The following is a 20297-nucleotide window of genomic DNA, read 5'->3' as shown; positions in this document are numbered from 1 at the left end:
ATCAAATGGCTCACATGAAAGTTAAGATTTATTTTCAAAGCTCTTGAACTTCCTCAAATGCAGGAGAAAAACGTGGGATAAAAGGCGTTGACCCCGCAGCATTCTCTCACGCCATTGGCTGATCACTGCTGCGTTCAGCGTGACTGAAGGTCAGCGGCGGGAGGCGTGGCTTCGCCCACTGAAACTACAGTTTAGGTGAGTCAGGTATTTGGGGCGTGGTTTCAACCACACAGGTGACCGACGGAGGTGAACGAGGAAGACGTTCAAAGGATTACGGGCGTTTCGGGGCGGCTGGAAGAGAATATCTCGCTTGTTTCTGGGCATTCATTTCTTAACGTTGTTCGGAGCAGAGTACAAACAGGAAGTTGTCCTTTCCAGGTGGAGTTTTTGGAGGATGCAATCCGCCAGATATGACTACGGCGTAAGTTTTTTTTTTTTTTCTTAAATGTCGCCTCTTCAAACAAACCTTAGTCTGCAGGTTTCCGTTTCAGGGATCTCCTCCCGGGATCAACGCTGATCCTGGAATGGGCGTTTGAATGAATTAAACTATGGTCGCTCCAGGAGGTTTATGGAGCTCTGCAGCGTTTCAGTGTTGGCCTGTGCATTTGTTTGAATGAATATATTTATTAGATAGAATGTTAGAGTACAAGTACAGTCACACAGTAGCATGTATTACAGTACAAATAAAGTCAAACATCCTGTCTAAGAGGAGCATTTCGAAAAAGCCCTTGCGGTCTTGTTTCCGTTGAAAGTCCTTCGTACATAAATCATCCACAATTAACAATACAAATAAAAATAAAACCAATATTCAATAACTCAATTGATGCAAAGTAACATTAGAAAAATAAAATGATTTTACACCGCCGATGCAAACTAACAATTAATCTAAAATAAATTACCCCACTGATGCAAAATGACAATGAATGACAATAGATTACATAAATGACAATAAATTACTAAGGCAATTAATATGTGCAATGTAGGTGGACAAAGTCGTGATGACTATCTCCGCTTCTGTCCCCCTAAAAGGTGTATTTTTAGGGCAGTTTTGAAGGAGGCCAAAGAGGTGCGTGTTTTGAGGGCGGGAGTCAAACCGTTCCACCCTTGGGTGGCCGTATTCAATGTTATTTGTTCAATAGTATTTAATTTAAGCAGTAAAGTTCAAATTATTAACTGTTAATTGTCTTTAATTGGATCAACCAGCTGCTGCTGGATGATTCTTTGGGTCCGTTTGTGGGCTCTTGTGCGTATTCACAGCTACTGACATATTTCCTGGTGAAAGACGTTTCATTTCAATGACAAATGTCAGGAGTCTCAATGTCCCAGATTGTTTATATGCAACAAAGGTCACAAACGAGCTGCAATAATTATTTTCTTTAGTGATTTAGACAACCAATCTGTATGTTAACTGTTTTTAACATCATAACAAGTTATTTATTTTAGTTTCAATGTGTTCTGCATGCTTGTGTGTGGTAATAAGATGTAAAGAATAACCCTTAGCTCAGTTGTCCTAACCTATCAGGTCAAATTCTCCAGCAGCATGCACACATTATAAATATCCTCATCGTATTAGTTACTGCACTAGTCGGTCTCCCTTGAGCTGAATTATTTTTTCCAATAAAAGGATGTGGGTGAAAAATAGTGTCGTGGCCAAAGTTGAACTTCACTCTGCGAATGAACTTGGTATTACAGTACATAGTTACAAAACCTTGGTCTGGCCTCCTGAAAGCTGCAGTATCTACCACCTTCATTAAAGTGGAACACCCTGGAGGAAGTAAAGAGTACATGATGTGTGTTGCTAACAACATGAGGACACAGTGACAAAGTTCTGGTATAATAAAGTTTTTATTTCTTACTGAAATGTGGCATTAACAATGTGTTGGTGAAAACGGTCCATGGATACGTCACCCATCTCTTTGCTGACCTCGCTTTGAGGTATTTTGCCCGCATTGTAGTGGTGACATTCTGAGTCTGTTGAAGTTTCCTGAAAACCTTGCGTTGAGATGAAGATATTGAGTTGAGGTGGAAATTTAGATCTAAGACCAGGGTAAAACCAAGATTTCTGGCCTGAATCGTTATAAGATGGAGGAAATAAAAGTGAGAGGTGGCACTTGCTCTCTTTGTTGTGTTGGCTGTCTCCCTAGTAATTTGGAGAGAATGGTGCTTGTCTGTTTTTGATTTGTTAAATTGAGTGACTGGGCTGGAACAATTAATCAAAGCAAAAAAGAAACGGGTTTAATTTTCCAAAAAATATTTTATGTCCCTATGAAATATTTAAAGATCAACAAAACAAAAGGTGAACAGAGAGTCTTTGACAACTGGCTCGACACATCTAGATTTTAGGGGAAGTAAACCTTTCATGATGACTGACCGAAATTCAGCCGGTCCATAAACCACCTGGTGTACGGTGGTTGCAATGGGACTGAAATGCTTCCTGAGTCGGTGTTTATTTAGCACCTTTGTGAGCCAAAATCCTGCCTGAAGGTGATCAATGCAATTCTTCTGCATTAAAAAGATGCAAATTCATTGGTGAACAACCCTTTCAATAACTTGAACTAAAAATATTCTGTTTGACATAGACTGATAGAGTACAGTAGCGTCAGGCCGGCTCTTCTTCAGAGACTTGATAAGTGATCCTTCAGAACGTTTGGCAGAATGCCACCCAGGTAATAAGTGTTGCATATTAAAGTGAGGATTTTTTTCAAGCTTATCAATATTAGCTCAATGAACAAGCTCAATTCCTAATTCTTACTTTCATCTATTCAGCCTTTGTGCTTTAATGAGTAGCACCAATTTCCCTCACACCCAGTTGATTTACTAGTAGTCAGACTAAATGCTAAACGTCTACTTCACAGCCAAAGCTTAGTAAGAGGCCTAATATAAGCTCCTTGAAACCTGGCGGATGTGTTTGATGATCCCTCCTGGTCACACTCACGGGGCTGGTTTATGTGTATACAGTGCACTCGTGTGCTGGGGAATGTGGACTTAATGTGAGTTTGTATTTTTATGTTTTATTTTTTTGTGAGGGACTTGGCGTGTTCTTCATCTCTACTTAAAGCTTGAGTATTTACGTTGTGCTCAAGTATAAATGTTTATGGTCAACAGAATGAATTTGAAAGCCCTTGTCAGTTAACGTTAATTAAATATATATATATATATTCTGTGTGGCGTTTATGTCCCTCGTGTCTGCATAGGTCCTGTCTGGGTTCTCTGGCTTCCTTTCGTCACCAAAAACATGCATTATAATTGAATTGATGACTCTATATTTCCAGATGCATGAATGTAAGTCTGATTGGTTGGTTGTATTTTATTTGGCCCTGCGCTACACTGGTGACTTGTCTACACACTAATCCACTGTTAGCTGGGATAAGCAGAAAAAGTGGGTAAGAAAGGAATGAACCAAATGTTTTTATCATTTAAAAAATTAAGAAAATTACAGCCTACAGCTAAAAAAAGAAGAAAATTGTATCTCAAAATCATAATTCCAAAGGTGAATATGTTCTCAATATTATTATTTACGCAGTATAAATGTGATGACTCTCGGATTTAGTACACACACTACCGCTATCATGGGGAAGAATTCTGACTTGACAGTTATCTAGAAAAAATAAATTTGGCAAGCTGTATAGAGTTAGAATAAAGCAGAATGTGAACATTTCGACATTAAATGGTACATTGTGACTAACTACAACTACATGTTTATAGTCAGGTAAACATAAATACTGTGTTAAGCACTGGGGTCCAGGTATAGCTGATTCTGGAACATGACACTGCATTCTGTATCTGCTGATAAACTGTCTTTAGGTCGGACCAGCAGCAACAACTCTGTTTCCAGTTACCCACTTTTCTTCATTTGAACTGCACTTACTGTTGTTAACTTGTTCTTCTCTTGTCAAGCAGGTTTATCTGCTATTGCGACTTCAGTATCATTTCACACTCGTAATGTTCACCAGCAATCCCAGTTACGTAATTTGCAGCCCAGATTTCTTTTCTTGTAATTTGTAACTGCAGGTTGATTTTAAAAGAAATTGTAAGGCAGACAATTTTAGTACTTCTCAAATGATAATGGCTAAGTATGCTGAGCTTTTAAAAATAAAATAAAAAAGGATAGATGGTTCAAACATTTGATGGTATCGCTTTTTAGGCGTGAAGTACCGGAATATGACGGCGAGCTTGTAATGATTTTATTACACTGTGATCAGGATGACTGAGACCCTTGAGCGCTTGCCGACCCCGTCTCTAATTATTTTTGCTCATTTTAGCCCATGACTGCTCTAGGAGATTACAATTAGGAGGCATGTGGAAGCCCAAGCAGGGAAAGAATAAGGTTTAATTGCCATGAGTTATGATCTAGACTCATGTAATTGAGCCCACATCTTAAGGGGCAGCACGTCTGACAAATTGATTTAATACCAGAGCGATTCTCCGTCCCTAATGGCACTTGGGCCCCTTCACTGATTGGCTGCAGGCTCTGAATTCATTGTGTGTTGATTACGAACTGGCCTGAAATCTTTGTCACAGCCTGCCCGTTTGAAAGCACTGAAAACCGACACACACACACACACACACACACACACACACACACACGCAGTGTCAACAGATACACACAGGGTCCATAGTCCCTGCAAGGTTTACCTCGTATTCAAAACGCGTGAATGTCAGTTACAGAACAGGTTGTGCCAGTTTTGCATGTCGCTTGTTTCAACTTGTCACTCTTTGATCAGTTTCAGGCTTTTCAGCCAGTTTCAACCTTCTATTAGTCATTTTTAACCAAGATCAGTTTCGTTGTTTTATTCCCCCCCTCCCCCCCCATGTCTCAAATGCAACTTGAATCGATTGTAAAATCCATTCATATTTTCATTCAGAATGTCTGTGTTAATGCTCTGGGCAGGGGGCATTTCCCGTTTAAAGTCTTTTGTGTACAAATCCCAAACAGCTTTGTGCAGATTAAAGAGAATAAATGTAACTTGTTCTCATTTTTTCAATCTACGGTAATTTGGACTTCTATTTTAAGTTGCTTGCTGCAATAATTGATCATTTTAATGCAGTGCACCCTGCAGGAAACCTTTGCCCTCTATTTCTACGTACATTGTGAAGAACTTAAATGTTATCCTCATCCACAATGTGGCATAATTGATGCACGTTTGTTGAATATGTTTTTCTCATCTTCAGCGTCAGGGCCCGAATACCAATCAAGAGCGGATTGACTTCTTAACCAACAAAGAGAAGGTCTCATCGAAACGGAAGACCAGAATCCTGATTGGTGTTCTGGTGGGGCTTCTCATCCTTGCGGCTGTTGCAGCAGTACTCATTTGGCTGTTTGTCTGTGAGTGTATTTGGAAGTGTTATTTCACTGCGTAATCCAGAGTAGTGACTTGAAGTATGGCCTTTCCATGTTTGGGGAAAATCAAGACCGTCATGACTGTTTGTGCATCTTTGTATTGAATAAATGTTCTGTATAGGATTGGAATTGGATCAGATCACTTCTGCTTGTAATGAATGCTTCCGCTTTGATATCAAAGTGTGATAGTAGCTCGCGTGTAATTTACTACTGAAGTCTGCTTGTCTGATAGCTCAGACTGCTTAGACTTAAATAATGCAACGCAGGGAAATGCCACATTCAATGGCACGGCTTTCTTGTCACATTTATCATTCATCTGATAAAAAGGCCTCTAAAGTCTTGATAAACAGCCTGATGATTCAACTGGCCGTTATAATTGCTTGATGAGCCAAACTGTCTGTTTTGGATGAGATCACACTGTTTTGAAATTCTGCTTCAAGGCCTGTTTAAAAACTGCAAGTCTCCTCTTCATCCTCCAAGTTAAAGATGCTGATCCAGAAGGCGCCTTCAGCGAGAAGAGGCCGGCAACACCGGTCTTCAGTGGACATATGAAGTTGGTTGGCGTATCGTATGACCAGATGCTGGAGAATACAGAGAGCAAGGAATTCAAAGACATGGCAGGAAAACTGGAAGCGATTGTGAGTCAGTGGAGCAAACCTGACTGTCCCTGTTTTCTTTTGGCTCCTTGCTCTTATATCATTATTATATAGATCGGTTGTGGATGTTGTTTAACACTGTGTATAGAAATCTTTACTTTTATAAAATACTAGTGCGCTGATGGAACCCCCCCCCCCCCCCCCCCAAACTGAATCCCATTGGGGAATAGGGTCAAGCTTTCACGGCAGGTACAAACGTCTTTACTCTGCTACTTGAGCACCACCTGTCTGCAAAGTCCTCGGAGTTCCTGTGATTTTATCTCCTTTGCAGCTCCTGTTTAGGTTTAGCGCTATGACTTTATATTACCGGTAGGTAACTTTATAAAGGGCCATTTTGAGAGCAGTCTTGATAAGTGATCATCTATTTCCTGTGAGCAGTTGTGAGTTGGATAAAAAAGCGCATGCATGAAATTCAATAGTAACCTGCATTTAAGTATGACTGCAGTATTGTCTGAAATGTCTTGTTGCTCTCTGGGGCATGAAGGCAGTTTTTACTTCAACATTATAATTTCTACTTTCAAATTGTTTCCTTAGGTAGACAAGTGGTTGATTTTCATGTTCATTTTCTTTTCAGTGGGCCAAAAACCAAATTACATGGATTTCTTTCTTTCTTTTTTATCTCTTCACAGCTTGGGAAAAATATAAAAAATGATGAATTCCTTACAAAATACTACGCTAAGTCTGTTGTCACCGGATTCAGGTACGTAAACATATAATCTCAAAAAACCCAATTCTATTTAATTTATTTGCCTGCAGCTACAGCTAGAGCTAGAATTTGGAGATATCTAAATCTCATTCTTTCAACTAATCTTCACTTCTTTTTTAAATATGAATGCATTCTACGGTATTGATCTTCTCCTCTCACCCTTTGCCCTCTCTTTTCTCCTTGCACCAGTGAGGGAGTGCTAGCCTACTACTGGTGCCAGTTTGATGTTCCACCTACAGACTTGGAGATTGTGCCAGAGTTGTCAGAAGAGCGAGTGCTGGAGACAATGGAGGAAGGCATTAAGGCGGCACGCAGTGTGTCGAGCCGCAGTGACATCCAAATTAGTGAAATCACCCTCTCAGGTAGGGGGGGCGCTGACTTCATATAATGACATTTAATAATCAAAGATTACAGATCTGAATATATCATTATCAACGCCAATATTGTACTATAGCGGCGCACTGAGCTGTGATAAGACATATGCCAGACCTTTCTGCTTGTGCTGCATCAGAGACCATCTAATGCTTATTAGCAAGGCCCAGGCCCGGCTTGAGACAGTCATTTTTCTTCCGTCTGTCTTCTCAGCATTCACATTGCATTCATCCACATCCTAGCAACCAGTAGAGCAAGATGAGATAGAACAGAAAGCAGTCTCCCTTAACTGTAGGGACCCTCCCCCACCCTCAATTCTGTGATAGCATAATTGTAGTTATGGCAGAAGGCAACATTAATGGTGAAACTAACAGGACTAAACTGTGACGCTCTATTATTTAAGAGGAATCTTATTTTTTCAAGATGAAGCGCCAATCATGCCTTGAGCCAGAGCTTAAAAGTAGGAACTTCCTTCCCCTTCCAAAACATCAGAATCAGTTTTTTTTTTAGCTGTGGCCAGAGCATAAGAAAGGAGTTGATGTTGTGTTCTCTCCAACACGGGTATATTATCAGATATTTCCAAGTATGATCAGAATGGGGTGCTACATCACAAACCATAAGGAAATAGAAAGAATTGGCAAAATCCCAAATTGTATGGAAACATATTTTATCACAATTATAGAAAAGGGTCTTCCTGTACGGAATCATGTTTCTTACCTCTATAAAAGGCTATCCTCAGACATTGTTCAAAACACTTTAAATATTAAGGAAAAATGGGAATTGGAATGTAATTCAATAGTTGCAGGTGAGCAGTAGGAGAATATCTGTAATCAGTGTCATAAAGGAATCAATAGCCAACAATAGAGTTTGAATGGAAACTAAAAATGCGTTATTTTCATACTCCCTTGGTTACATCAATTGTTTTTAAAGATCATTCAAAAGCTTTGTGTTGGACACAATGTGGTGAAATAGGAGATCATACTCATTCTATGGGACTGTCCAGTAATATTAGGATACTGGGAAAATGTTAAAGAAGAGATTGAGATTCTTGTAAAAAAGCAAGCCCCTTCAAATATGTTGCTTTATTTATTAGGAGTTATTTTAGTGGATTATTTTAATTATGATCAAAGATATATTTTGAGGATAGTAATATTGATTGCGATGAAAACACACTGCCAATTGGAAGAAGGTGAAACCACCAACAATTATAGAATGGAAAAACAGACAAACAAGTCTACATAATGGAAAAATTGACGGCATAATTGCAAATGAAAATGGACCTGTTTAATCAGAGATGGCTTATAGTTAAAGAATACCTCAATGTGTAAATGTAATTTTAACTCTGCACATGTATACGTTTTGGATCTTTTTTTTTTTTTATGTACCGGTGTATGTATATACAGGATGTATGCTTGTTGGCTCTTAATTTTTATTAGATATATCTGCTGAAGTGCATACATCTACACTCTACAGACTATAACATGAATACATCGTACTCCCCCCCCCAAAAAATTTTTGGTTTATTTTATTTGTCCTTTATTTAATTTTTTTTCTTATTGGTAATACATTTTATTTTCTTAATATGTATGTATATTGTTTTTGTTTATTTTAGTTCATTATTTGTGTATTAATGTCTCCCTACGTACTTGTCTCAGATGATGTTTTGTTCCGATAAAAAAAAAGAAAGAATAAGGTGCGGTTTACTAGTCATATGGAACATTTCATATTTTATTATTTCAGCGATCCATTCTTAATTTTATAATTTCTCTGCCATACCCTCTCCCCCCATTCTCCATTTCCAGCCACAGATCCTCGCATGGCCAGGAGCCCCACAGCCAGTGAGTACAACGCATCCCATTTCAGTCAGTTTTCCAGCTGACTAGATGCTCACATGTACGTGTGCTGCTCTGGTCAGCAGCTCTATATCAAGCCAGAGTGAGCGTGTCACTGTGTCTGACACTCATTATACACTTGGGAGGACTATCCTGCATTACGCTACCCTTAGGTTTATTTTGCTCTACATACTGTAGCTGTAAGGATGGAAGAACTCACATTGTGCTTATCCATGTCATTGATTATATTACATGAAAAGCAGAAAGGATGTAATGATTACTGTCAATATTTTGTCAGGAAATGAGAGAACCTTAAACCAAACTTGATGTTTATAAGTTTTAATTCAGATGCTGTAACCTGCTGCCGCCAAGATACATGTCAGTGCATTCACTGTGTGACATAACCAATGCTGTTATTCACAGAGGATTGCTTCTTTCGTCTGGAGGCAGAAAAAACACCCAAGAGATTTACGTCACCGGGATATCCCAGAGGCTACTCCCCCAAGTCTAGGTGTCAGTGGCAAATCCGAGCTGATAAGAACAATGTCATATCTGTCAATTTCCCGTTTTTCCACATTGAGGATGACTGCGCTGATGACTTTGTCTCCATCTATGACTCCTTGAGCCCAGATGATTCTCAGGCCATCACAGAGTAAGTCATAAGGCTGGAAAAGGTGTTTCTCCATGTCTCTGAGTGATTTCTCATGATGGAATGTTCTGAATTCTTGTATCTGTAAATAAAGCGTATGATCTTTACCTGCTGTAACTGGATTCACCATTGTGCTATATAGATTCTCAATATAATAATACCCCCAAGGAGCTATTTTATTTTAAGCAAATTGACTCATTTTACTGTACATGCAGCACAACCTGCAGTCCATCAAATTTCTGCACAGTTCAGAAGTTGCAGAGGGATTTTGGAGTGAGCGTTGTTTTTGATGTGGGTGGAAAACTTGTTCCACTTGACTTCATTCACTGGATTTGTGATCACAACTTTAGCGCTGCATGTCCCATTTTATTGTTAACGTTGCAAGACCTCAGTGGGATTACGTTGGCTCAGAAAGACCTCTCCTTTCAAATCTGCTACGGGTGCCAACCTGAGTCTGTCAACACCACTGTGGGTAATTGCATTTGGACTATGGGGAGGGCTATGCATCTGAGATTGCACAGGATCCTGAAGGCAACACCAGTTGTAGCTGCAGGCTATTCCAAGCTCAGAAATCATTGCCAAGCAAATATGCATTGCCAAGCAAATATGCATTACCAAGCGATGCATCAAATCTATATAACGTTATTGAGCAATCAGCTTTATCTAAGGTGACACAGGTTTTATGTGAACCATAATATAATACTCTACATAACATTATTCTACTCGACATGGATATTGTACGGCAGTGCTAAAACCTTTTGCTAATATACCTAATGTTTTCCAAAATGCCACCTAAGCAATTTCTATCCAGAGCTGGCACAGCTCTTCTTATTTATCTCCTTCTCTACCTCTCGCTGAGTATCTATCGATTTCTTTTCAGTTTTTTTTCCCATGACTAAAAGGAATAAAAATTTGTATTTCAGATGACGTTAATCTTATGACTCACTGTTGGTGCTCTCCAACTGTGATCTGCTCCAAGTACCTGTTTCTCATGCTTGTGTAATCGTGTCCCATCTCCCACAGAAAGTGCGGTCAGAGGCCACCTTCCAACCCTCTGGGGGTGGTGTCATCTGGCAACATCATGCTGATCAACTTCATTACAGACAGTGAGGTGCAGAGGCCTGGCTTTGAGGCAGAGTATGTTGCCATGCCCAAATCTCAAGGTAATGACAACATTGGCAGCACTTGCATGTCCGGTGTGTAGGATTTAGTGGCTTCTAGTGGTAGATCTGGCAGATTGCAATCAACTGAATACTTTTTGCTTCGCAACACCAAGCATGAACCTTCATTTTATATATATATAAATATATAAATAAATATAAAATCTATATGGAGCTGTCCGCTGCTGAAGTTCACCTTCAGGATCAGCACTGGACTGCTCCATATGTAGCCGACTGTCTCGTGCTGATCCTGAGCGCCATATGTCACCGGAATCAACATGTCAGCACATTCTGGAAAAAAACAAAAAGTTCAAATAATTTTCAAGTCACCGCCGGCAGATTATTAATTTCCTGACTGCAGCGTTGTGCTATTGTTATTGCCATGTTGTTGAAATTTTCCATTTGATCAGTTCACTACTTAAGTTACAAACATTGCATATTCAATTGTATAGTTGTAAAAATATATGGATAGATTATTGCTGTTATTATAACATAAATCATTTCAATTGATCAGGTGTTAAGAACATGTGTGACAGATGCAGCATTTTACAAAAACAAATGTCTGCACACAGCTCTCGCGGGCCACAAAAAAATGACTTAGCGGGCCACATTTGGCCCCTATTTGAAACTCGGTTCTCAAATAGGGGGTCGCGCCCCACTGTTTGAGAACCGCTGGGTTAGGGGATGGGAATTTTGGAGACAGGCGTCAAAACGAATCAGCAGGGGACGACTGCTGATTTGTCCTGAAGAGCTGGTTTGACCAAGTCCAGTTGATACTTCATTTTTGCACTTAATGATTTACCTATTATCCAAGCGGTTGTTGCCCCCTTCACTGACGATGATGAATATATTTATTAGATAGAATGTTAGAGTACAGATACAGTCAAACTGTAGTATGTATTACAGAAAAAGTACAGTCAAACATCCTGTCTAAGAGGAGCATTTCAAAAAAGCCCTTGCGGTCTTGTTTCCATTGAAAGTCCTTAGTACATAAATCAACGACACGTAACAATATATATATATATATATATATATATATAGCTGCATATGTACCCACATGATTTCTTCTTTCTAGTTCAAGCCTGTGGTGGTGTCCTCACCCAAAACGAAGGAGTCTTCACCTCCCCACTTCACCCCAGCTTCTATCCTCCTGCTGTGGACTGCAAGTGGACCATCAAGGTTTGCAACCTTAAACCTGAAACCCCTCTACCCACTTCCTCCTCCTCCATCCTCTGCTTCCCAAGAGAGAAATGCTGAGGCAGCACAGTTTTTTTTTTTAGTTTTTTTTAGTTTCTCAGGCAGCACTGTTGAAGCCAAGTTGTTCAGCACCTCTTCTATCTTCGTCTGTCAGATGGCCGTTTCTGCTACAGCTCGAGCTGAGCCGCTGCAGCTCAGCTAGAGCTGTTCTCTGTGTTGTTTTTGTTATCTGGTGTAAAGGCATATGCATTGTGTGTTTGTGTGTACATTCCTTCGTGCCCATGACCTGTGGGGCATGTTGCAACCTGATGCTTCCATCTTGCTCTGATTCAGATAGTACATGTGTGTGTGGGTGGAGGAGTAACGTGTGGTGAAGAGCCTCTTCCTCTGTGCTGTAGGTCCCTGCTGGAAAGAAGGTGCGTGTGAGGTTTGACATGTTTCGGATGAAAGAGCCTGGGGTGGACATCGGTGTGTGTCACAAAGACTATGTAAAGGTTATGGACACCAAGTAAGATTTGAAGTCACTTCATCAATGGGCATAATTATACCTTTGAACATTTGTCGTGCACCATTGCTCACATTTTAGATTTTCTTGCGTTCAGTTTTGTCCTGAAGAAATCATTTTACAGCCGTTGCATGTGACGCTCGTCTGTTAGTTATTGATTTAGTGATGTAATGTATTTAATCTTTCATTGCTTCGCTGAGCTCATTGATATTGTAAATGCTAAAATAATAAAAGTATCATTTGTTGAAGTTGTAATATTTTTTGTGTACCAGGTATTGTGGAGAAATGTCCTCCTTGACACTGACGAGTACCAGCAACGTCCTTGAAGTGACTTTCCACTCTGATGAGTCCTACGCTGACAAAGGCTTCAGTGCCAAGTACAGCGCCTTCGATCCTTCAAACCGTGAGTTTGAGGTCTCGTCTTGAACCTGTACTTACTCAGCTTTTTATGAGATTGGTTTAATTATTGCAGCGTAATATTGACACTCGCAGCAGGCCATTACAGTGCGAGACGAGTACTGCTGCATAGTCAGAACAGGAGCCGACTGACAGTCAAATAGAGCTGCTAAGTGGCAGTCTTAGAAATGGTGGCAGTGAAACTGAAGAGCTTAACTAATCACCCGAGGGTTTGTTTATTGGGTCCGTTTTATTTGCCACCGTCTGTCAGAAGCGCTCCATTTTCAATACTCTGCGCTCTTTATGATGCCTCCCAGTTTGTCTGAAATGGATTTATAATTGCTCCGATCAAAAGGGACAGCATTGGCAATATGATGGATGCTGCAAACATACATTGTTGCTCCCTCCCTCTTTCTTTGTCATCATCATCTGCGTCTCCTTTCTTCTCCGCTCCCTCCTTCAGCTTGCCCCAAAATGTTTTCCTGTCGATCTGGCCTGTGCATTACGAATAATCACAAGTGTGATGGCTGGGACGACTGCGGGGACATGAGTGACGAGATGGACTGTCGTAAGTTCCCCCTCCACCCAACCATACTTTTTCTTTCCTCCTCCTTATTACTCAACCTGCGTCCTATCCTTGCCTCAACTCTTTTAAGGGAATTGCTTGACATTTTGGCAAATACTCTCATGTTACTTCTTGACAAGAGGTGGATGTGAAGATCAATATGACTCTGATGACTGCACATTAAATCTAAGACTGCAGCCAGAAGAACCCAGTTGGCCTAATATTAATAAGAGAGAGAGAGAGAGGGGGGGGGGGGGGGGGGTAACCAGCCTGTTTCCAAGGCTATTAGTGTCTGAATGTACATATAAATATCTAAATAAATAACCTGATTTTTCTGTATGAATTAATATGATTGGAGAACGTTAATCTGTGAGTTTTACAAAATGGAAAACTGTCTGTGTCCAGCTAGCTAGCTGTTCATTGGTTGACGCTTCACATTTGTCATGCAAACATTTTAATCTTTTTTTTTTTTTTTGCCCCAATATTAAAGCTGTTTTTAGTAATCCAGACCACCTTTGAATGTACCAGATGCACATGAGTTGTGATGTTGCTCTGCTGTGTTGTTTAATGCATGCCATTGCATGTCCAGGGTGTGAAAAGGACCAGTTCTCTTGTGCCAATGGCATGTGCAAACCAGAACTGTGGGTGTGTGACAGCGTCAATGACTGTGGAGATGGGAGCGATGAGGAACAGTGCAGTAAGTAGTTCAAGGTGCACGAAACCTGTGCTTTAGTATATGACATTAAAGCCATCTGATTCTAAGGCTATGGTCACTGACTCCCGGAATGTGTGCATCAATTATTCGATTGCTTTGTTTAAATCTTAAGTATTCTATTGTTTCTTCATTGCTTTGCTTCTTTGGCTCCAGGCTGTGAGGAAAATGAGTGGCGTTGCGGTGACGGAGCTTGTCTGCCTCAGGATGTGGTGTGTGACAAGAAAAAGGACTGTGAAGACGGAAGCGATGAGGTCTCTTGTGAAATCTGTAAGTGGCACATTTATTCCGTTTGTCGCAGGTCCTGCATTTGGGGAAATGGAAATCCTCTCTGTAATTATTTGTAAGTATATTACACAACCAAGTGATGAATTGACTTCTATCCAGCGGTCATTTGTTCATTTCTATGGAGATGCTTCACAAAAACGTAATTCTTATATTGGTAAAATCCAACATGTTTTTGGTTCTTCCTCTCAATTCATCACTTTTAGTTGCCATTCCACATGTTCTCATGCTCACTATTAATATGGGCACACCCCCTTCCAGTGTTCACTTATGTGAATAAACCGGCATATTTGGACCTCGACACGAATCAATATCCAAAATCAATGTCACCTGTTAATCAATCACTATTCACTTACGACTCTCTTCGCATAGTATTTTACTGGCAAAGCTTAATAATGCTCAGATGCTTTGGTGGACATCCAATCCGTGTTTTGATTCTGCGAGCCGTCTCCATCCCTTTGCAGCCATAGGTGTCTGCTCTGACTTCAGCTTCAAGTGTAACAACGGCGAATGTGTCAACAAGGTGAATGCTGAATGTGACCAGATGAACGACTGCCACGATGGATCAGATGAGACGGCCTGCAGTAAGAAATATTAGTCAGAATGTCAAATCTTTTGACAAGAACCAGCTGAAAGTGGCCGTTTTCTCTGCAGTGCCATCCAATAGATTATAAAATAGCTGGAGGAGCAGAATGCTGGGATGTCTGTTAGGAAAGAGCCTGAGGCCTAGACAGCTTTATTTATTTATTTATTTCTTCTTTGAAACCAGCTCTTGTCATCTCTGAAGTTTTAGTTTTTTTCTCCATTTCAGCCTCAGGGCCTCTCTGTGATTTTCCCCCTTTATGTTCTGATCAGCTAATATGTCAGCTTGCCTCATTACAATTCAAAGCGTTACAGTAGCGTTCACAGCCAAGGCCAGCATCATGATGGCACTGCTAATCTCATGTGCTGATGTTTTTTCTCTTTACTTTTTTCCCTCCCCTTCTGATCACTCATGTCAGATTCACCAAATGTTTGCACTCGGCTATCTGATGGCTCTCCTCATTATACCTTATTCCCCCCCCCCCCCCCTTAAATGTCAGATTGTGGCACCAGGCCCTATAAACTGAATCGCATCGTGGGCGGGCAGAACGCTGAGGTGGGCGAGTCTCCCTGGCAGGTCAGCCTTCACTTCATGAACAGCGGCCATGTTTGTGGGGCCTCAATCATAAATGAGAGGTGGCTGCTTTCGGCTTCCCACTGCTTTGTCACCAGCAGCCCAAAGTGAGTCTCAGCTGGCACTCGTGCACGTGCATGTGTCAGGACTGTATTTTACATCACGTGTAACACTGATTCATTTTGTTGGATAAACTGTTATAGCTTTCCTTATATTGTATTATTCAGCACATTATTTAACATTTCAATTGGTCTCATTTTGTCTCACTATGAAAATCTTTCACACGCATTCTGGAGTCTAACTGTGCACAACAGAGGGCCATTTAAATACAAATTGCAAAGGCTGAAAATTAGCCCCTGGTGATGCAGTTAAATCAGGATTACCTTGGGGTGGCTGAATTTACATCTCGCCCCTGAAAGCATAGTTGTGTTCATCAGAGTGCCCTGTAGGTGGCGCACCAACCTTACTGTTAGACCTGAGCCTACCATAATTGAACAGGGAATGTGGTCAGATTCACAGCCCGTGTTGCTATTTGCTATGCAAAGTGCTTTAATTTAAGTAGAACACTGTCTAGACTAGAGTACTTCAAGTGGATATACATTTTTATTTTTTACTTTGCATTGTCAAAGTTATATATTGTTACAAGTGGTATTTAATATTGTATATTTATTTACGGCAATGCAATCCAATGCAGTGTATTGTTTTTAATTGCCTACTACATTTGTTTCTTACTGTGTAGCATTCAGGTTTTTGTAGTGAGTGTCAGAGAATGCAGATTGTGGTTGTGTTTTGTGAGCAGACACACACACACACACACGCACACACTCAAAGATAATTGTAAGCTTAGCATTCTATATCTTGCAAAGCCGTTGTTGTGTTGTCATCTTGTATGTTGATGCTATTGCATCTACCATCTCTGTCCACATCTATGCAGAAATGTAATTTTCCCCTATTACGCTATGTGCTACCACAGGAACCACATTGCATCCAACTGGCAAACCTACAGTGGCATGCGGGACCAGTACAAGTCGGATGGCGTACAGCGCCGCTCATTGAAGAGAATTATCTCCCACCCGGATTACAACCGGATGACCTTTGACTATGACATTGCACTACTGGAGCTCAGCGAGCCACTGGAGTTCACCAACACCATCCAACCAGTCTGCTTACCGTCCTCCTCCCACGTCTTCCTTGCAGGCATGTCCTGCTGGGTCACAGGCTGGGGCACGCTCCGAGAAGGAGGTATTATGCAGGGATTGGAGATTATAAGTAGAACTGCAGCCATTTTCTTTTAACCATAATTTATTGGATTCATTTTCAACATTCCAGCTATGTGTGACCCACTCTACAATTGTTTTTCCTTTTTAGCATATCCCACTCGCATCAAAATTAAAACATCTCACTCCTCCCCCATCCTTCTCACAATTATCTATTCATCTCGACCCTTCATCTCCTTTCCCTGCCTGCTTCCTTCTCCCTTCATCTCTTTCTCCCTTTATCCTATCTTCTTTCTGCTCTTTAATCTCCCTCCCATTTCTTTATCTCTACCATCGTGACTTACTTCTTCTACTCCTCATCCCTCCCTCCATTTTCTCGCATCTTTTTTTAAGCTGCTCTATTCCATTAAGTCTTCTTCCATGTATCTATATATCAAGACAGAGACTGGCTCTCCTGGGAAGCCTCTTGAACGTTTCTTTAGCTAACACTAATCCACCCTATTAACCCTTTCGTTGTTGGTAACAAACACAGAACACACATTATAGATCACTGACCCCTTTGTCCTTGCTTTGAAGGTCGAACGGCACAGATTCTACAGAAGGCATCAGTGAAACTGATCAATGACACAGTATGTAATGTAGTCACAGAGGGCCAAGTCACCTCCAGGATGCTGTGCAGTGGATTCCTGGAAGGAGGAGTCGATGCCTGCCAGGTGAGATCATGCAAACAAGCTTTCCATTCAAAGGACTTGTATAGGTGGGACTTCACAACCATGCAATTATGTTTATCTCACATCCCAACCCAATGTAATGGCATTCGCCCTCTGACTCTTGTCGCTAGGGAGACTCTGGAGGCCCTCTGGTATGTTTCGAGGAGAGTGGGAAGTGGTTCCAGGCTGGAATTGTAAGCTGGGGTGAGGGCTGTGCTCGTAGGAACAAGCCTGGTGTCTACACAAAAGTTGCCAAACTGGCAAATTGGATCAAAAAGGAGACTGGGATTTGATGATAGTTGCATGGAACAGGGAGGTATGCAGGCTGGGAAACAAATGTTAGTGCTAAAATATTGGAGATGGAACATTGGTCGGATTCAGTACGGTTATCTCCAAGTCATTCATTTAGAGCTTACTGTTGTCTGGACTCAGTTGCTCATGAATAACTTAAAGCACTTCATTTGGTTACCAACACATGTTTCCCAATAAGTCACATACACACTGACACAAAGCACAACAGATCATGTTTCAAAGGGTTTGTAAAGGTGTAAATCAGCACAGTGTCGTTCACCGGGTAAATGCATTTATAGACTTATTGGCATATTTCATTGGCGTGTACGTCCTGAAATATGTATTCATGTAAAACGTAACTTTTTAGGATGACATTTAAATTTAGTTTCTGAACACGATGTCTCTCTTTGACAAAGTAATTGTGCTTTATGCTGGTGTATCTTGTATAAGGTGAACCTTATCCTCATGGGCAGCAGCAAATGTTGGGCTCATGGTGCGGATAACTGTAAATTATTCTTTGATTTATCCGGTATCTTAAAGAAACACAACACTATTTTACTGTTATTTGCTGCGGAACACCGATGCATCAACGCTGACCACTTTCCAAAGTATAGCATAGGTTTTCAAACTGATTAAAGCATTTATCTACCCATCGGCCAGGCCGCCATTAGTCTCAGTTCTTATCAGTAAAGGGTAAACATCAACTTTTAGAGGCGTCTGCATTAGCATGGGATGATAACAGAAGTTAAGAGAAGGAACGAGAAAGAAATTATGCAGGGCGGTTATCATATCACGCTAAAATGAATTAAAACCAGAAGCTACCTTGAAGGTTGAAAATGCATTAATCAATCTCTGAAAGCCCCCCTGCTTTGCTTTGGAAAATTGCCAGCAGCTATGTTAAGCAAACCAAAAAGTCTGCCAGCAAAAATAGGCGACCATGCTTCCTGTTAGCGCTCACGGTTTTTGTCTTTCATGCATTTTTCTCCCCATGTCTTTGTGGGTTCCCTCCAGTTGTGAAGGATTCCTCTCTTTGGTCTCGATCAACTTCAAAATCAAAAACTTCACTGGATGTTTTTATTTTTTAAATGTTTCCCTTTTATCCCTGAGTTATCCTTGACATTCTTTTTCCTGGATAATCAAAGCTTTGAATAAGTATTATTTATTGAAGAGGGAAATTAACTTTTTAATAAAGTATAAATGCGTGTTTGCGATAGAAGGAAGAGGCCACAACTTTTGAAAAGCATTTTCATAAGATTTGTACATTGTGACTGTAATTTGGATAATGGTATACTTCATACATTTTATTTGTGTGTATTTGTATATGTTTTTATATCATTCAAAATAAACATCTTTCTATCTCATCCCACAATACCCAGTTGCACTACCTGTATTGCTCATCTTTGATGAGATCTTGTTTTGTATTATGTAGTGCATAATAAATGTGTTTCTTGTGAGACCTTGTCCCTTCTCACAGTAGAATTGTAATGAGGCTGTGCTTCTCCTCCCTGTTGTGAGCTGCAGGCCTACCCAGGGAATGGAGGTGATATGACAAACTTATTGACAAATACCCACCTTTGTCATAGCTCTATCCTATTACCCTGCAATATGGGCATGCCGACTTCAGGAGGTGGATACACATACAGTGAGAGCTCTACACTCTCATCTGTCTTCATTAAAAGGAGCGCACCACTGGGGGAATAGGAAAATCAACATAGACAGTGCTGCTAATTTATGTGTTCATCATTGTTGCTACACGGAAAGCTTAGTTTGTCACTGTTTCCTACGCCCAATGAAGCAGCTCACCGGGCGGAACACTCAGGATTCACAGCAGCCAGTTGTTTATCGGAAATGGTTTTATTTAAATATAAATATGTGTACAAAGGTACAAGCAACAATAGCTCATATTTAGCAAATTAAATTCTTAATTATTAAAAGAATAAACAAGCACATGGAAATTAGTTGTGATAAAAAAAAAAAAAAAGCGTAACAGCATTCAATGATGAACGACTTGGACGAGATACTGGATCAGATAAATCAATGAAGATAGATACGTTATGCATATAAAGATACTTTACAGTAGAGCAGCTTACACACTGTACATTAAGGCATATATAAATTATAAAAATAAAGACGAGCACTGATGTTTGCCTCCTCACTTTCAGTAACCTTTGCTCTCATCGGGTGACTGCTCATGGCTTTTCTTTTTTTTTAGACAAATGGCAGTACGGGCATCCGTACTGACACATCTGGGAATTGGAATGCGACTGGGCCAGGTCAATAAACCGATGTCTCAAACGTGAAATGGACATGAATATAAACGCTGAAGATTTTCACTAGACACGTCATTTGCATGCAACAGAGAGAAAGTATGGGCTCAGTCATCTGTACAGATTTGTACAGTGTTTCAGGGTAGTACTGTTTCTTGTAAACGTACGAGACAATTTGATTGAGTTGTAAAACTTGAGTGTATTGTCCTCATGCGGACACCTTCCTCACCTGAAGTTTACACTGCATTCAAGTTTATTTCAAGTTCAAGATCCCCCCCCC

The 20297-nt window shown here is 40.5% G+C and overlaps 1 protein-coding gene across 1 annotated transcript; it reads left to right on the top strand.

Moving 5' to 3' along the window:
* Positions 1 to 394: 394 nt before the first annotated feature.
* On the top strand, positions 395 to 19121 carry st14 (ST14 transmembrane serine protease matriptase). The gene is made up of 19 exons (XM_068756081.1): positions 395 to 421; positions 5173 to 5326; positions 5822 to 5979; positions 6627 to 6697; positions 6893 to 7065; positions 8878 to 8913; positions 9331 to 9559; positions 10580 to 10719; positions 11792 to 11895; positions 12312 to 12421; positions 12691 to 12821; positions 13278 to 13382; positions 13969 to 14076; positions 14248 to 14361; positions 14841 to 14960; positions 15459 to 15639; positions 16506 to 16774; positions 17326 to 17462; positions 17591 to 19121. Exons 1-19 carry the CDS (start codon positions 395 to 397, stop codon positions 17750 to 17752), a joined length of 2529 nt encoding a protein of 842 aa, XP_068612182.1. The 3' UTR covers positions 17753 to 19121.
* The last annotated feature ends 1176 nt before the right edge of the window (positions 19122 to 20297 follow it).

This window comes from Brachionichthys hirsutus, chromosome 3 (assembly GCF_040956055.1).
Source record: "Brachionichthys hirsutus isolate HB-005 chromosome 3, CSIRO-AGI_Bhir_v1, whole genome shotgun sequence".
Lineage (NCBI taxonomy): Eukaryota > Metazoa > Chordata > Actinopteri > Lophiiformes > Brachionichthyidae > Brachionichthys > Brachionichthys hirsutus.
Note: the sequence above shows the minus strand (reverse complement) of the source record. Positions and strands in the feature narration are given on the sequence as shown.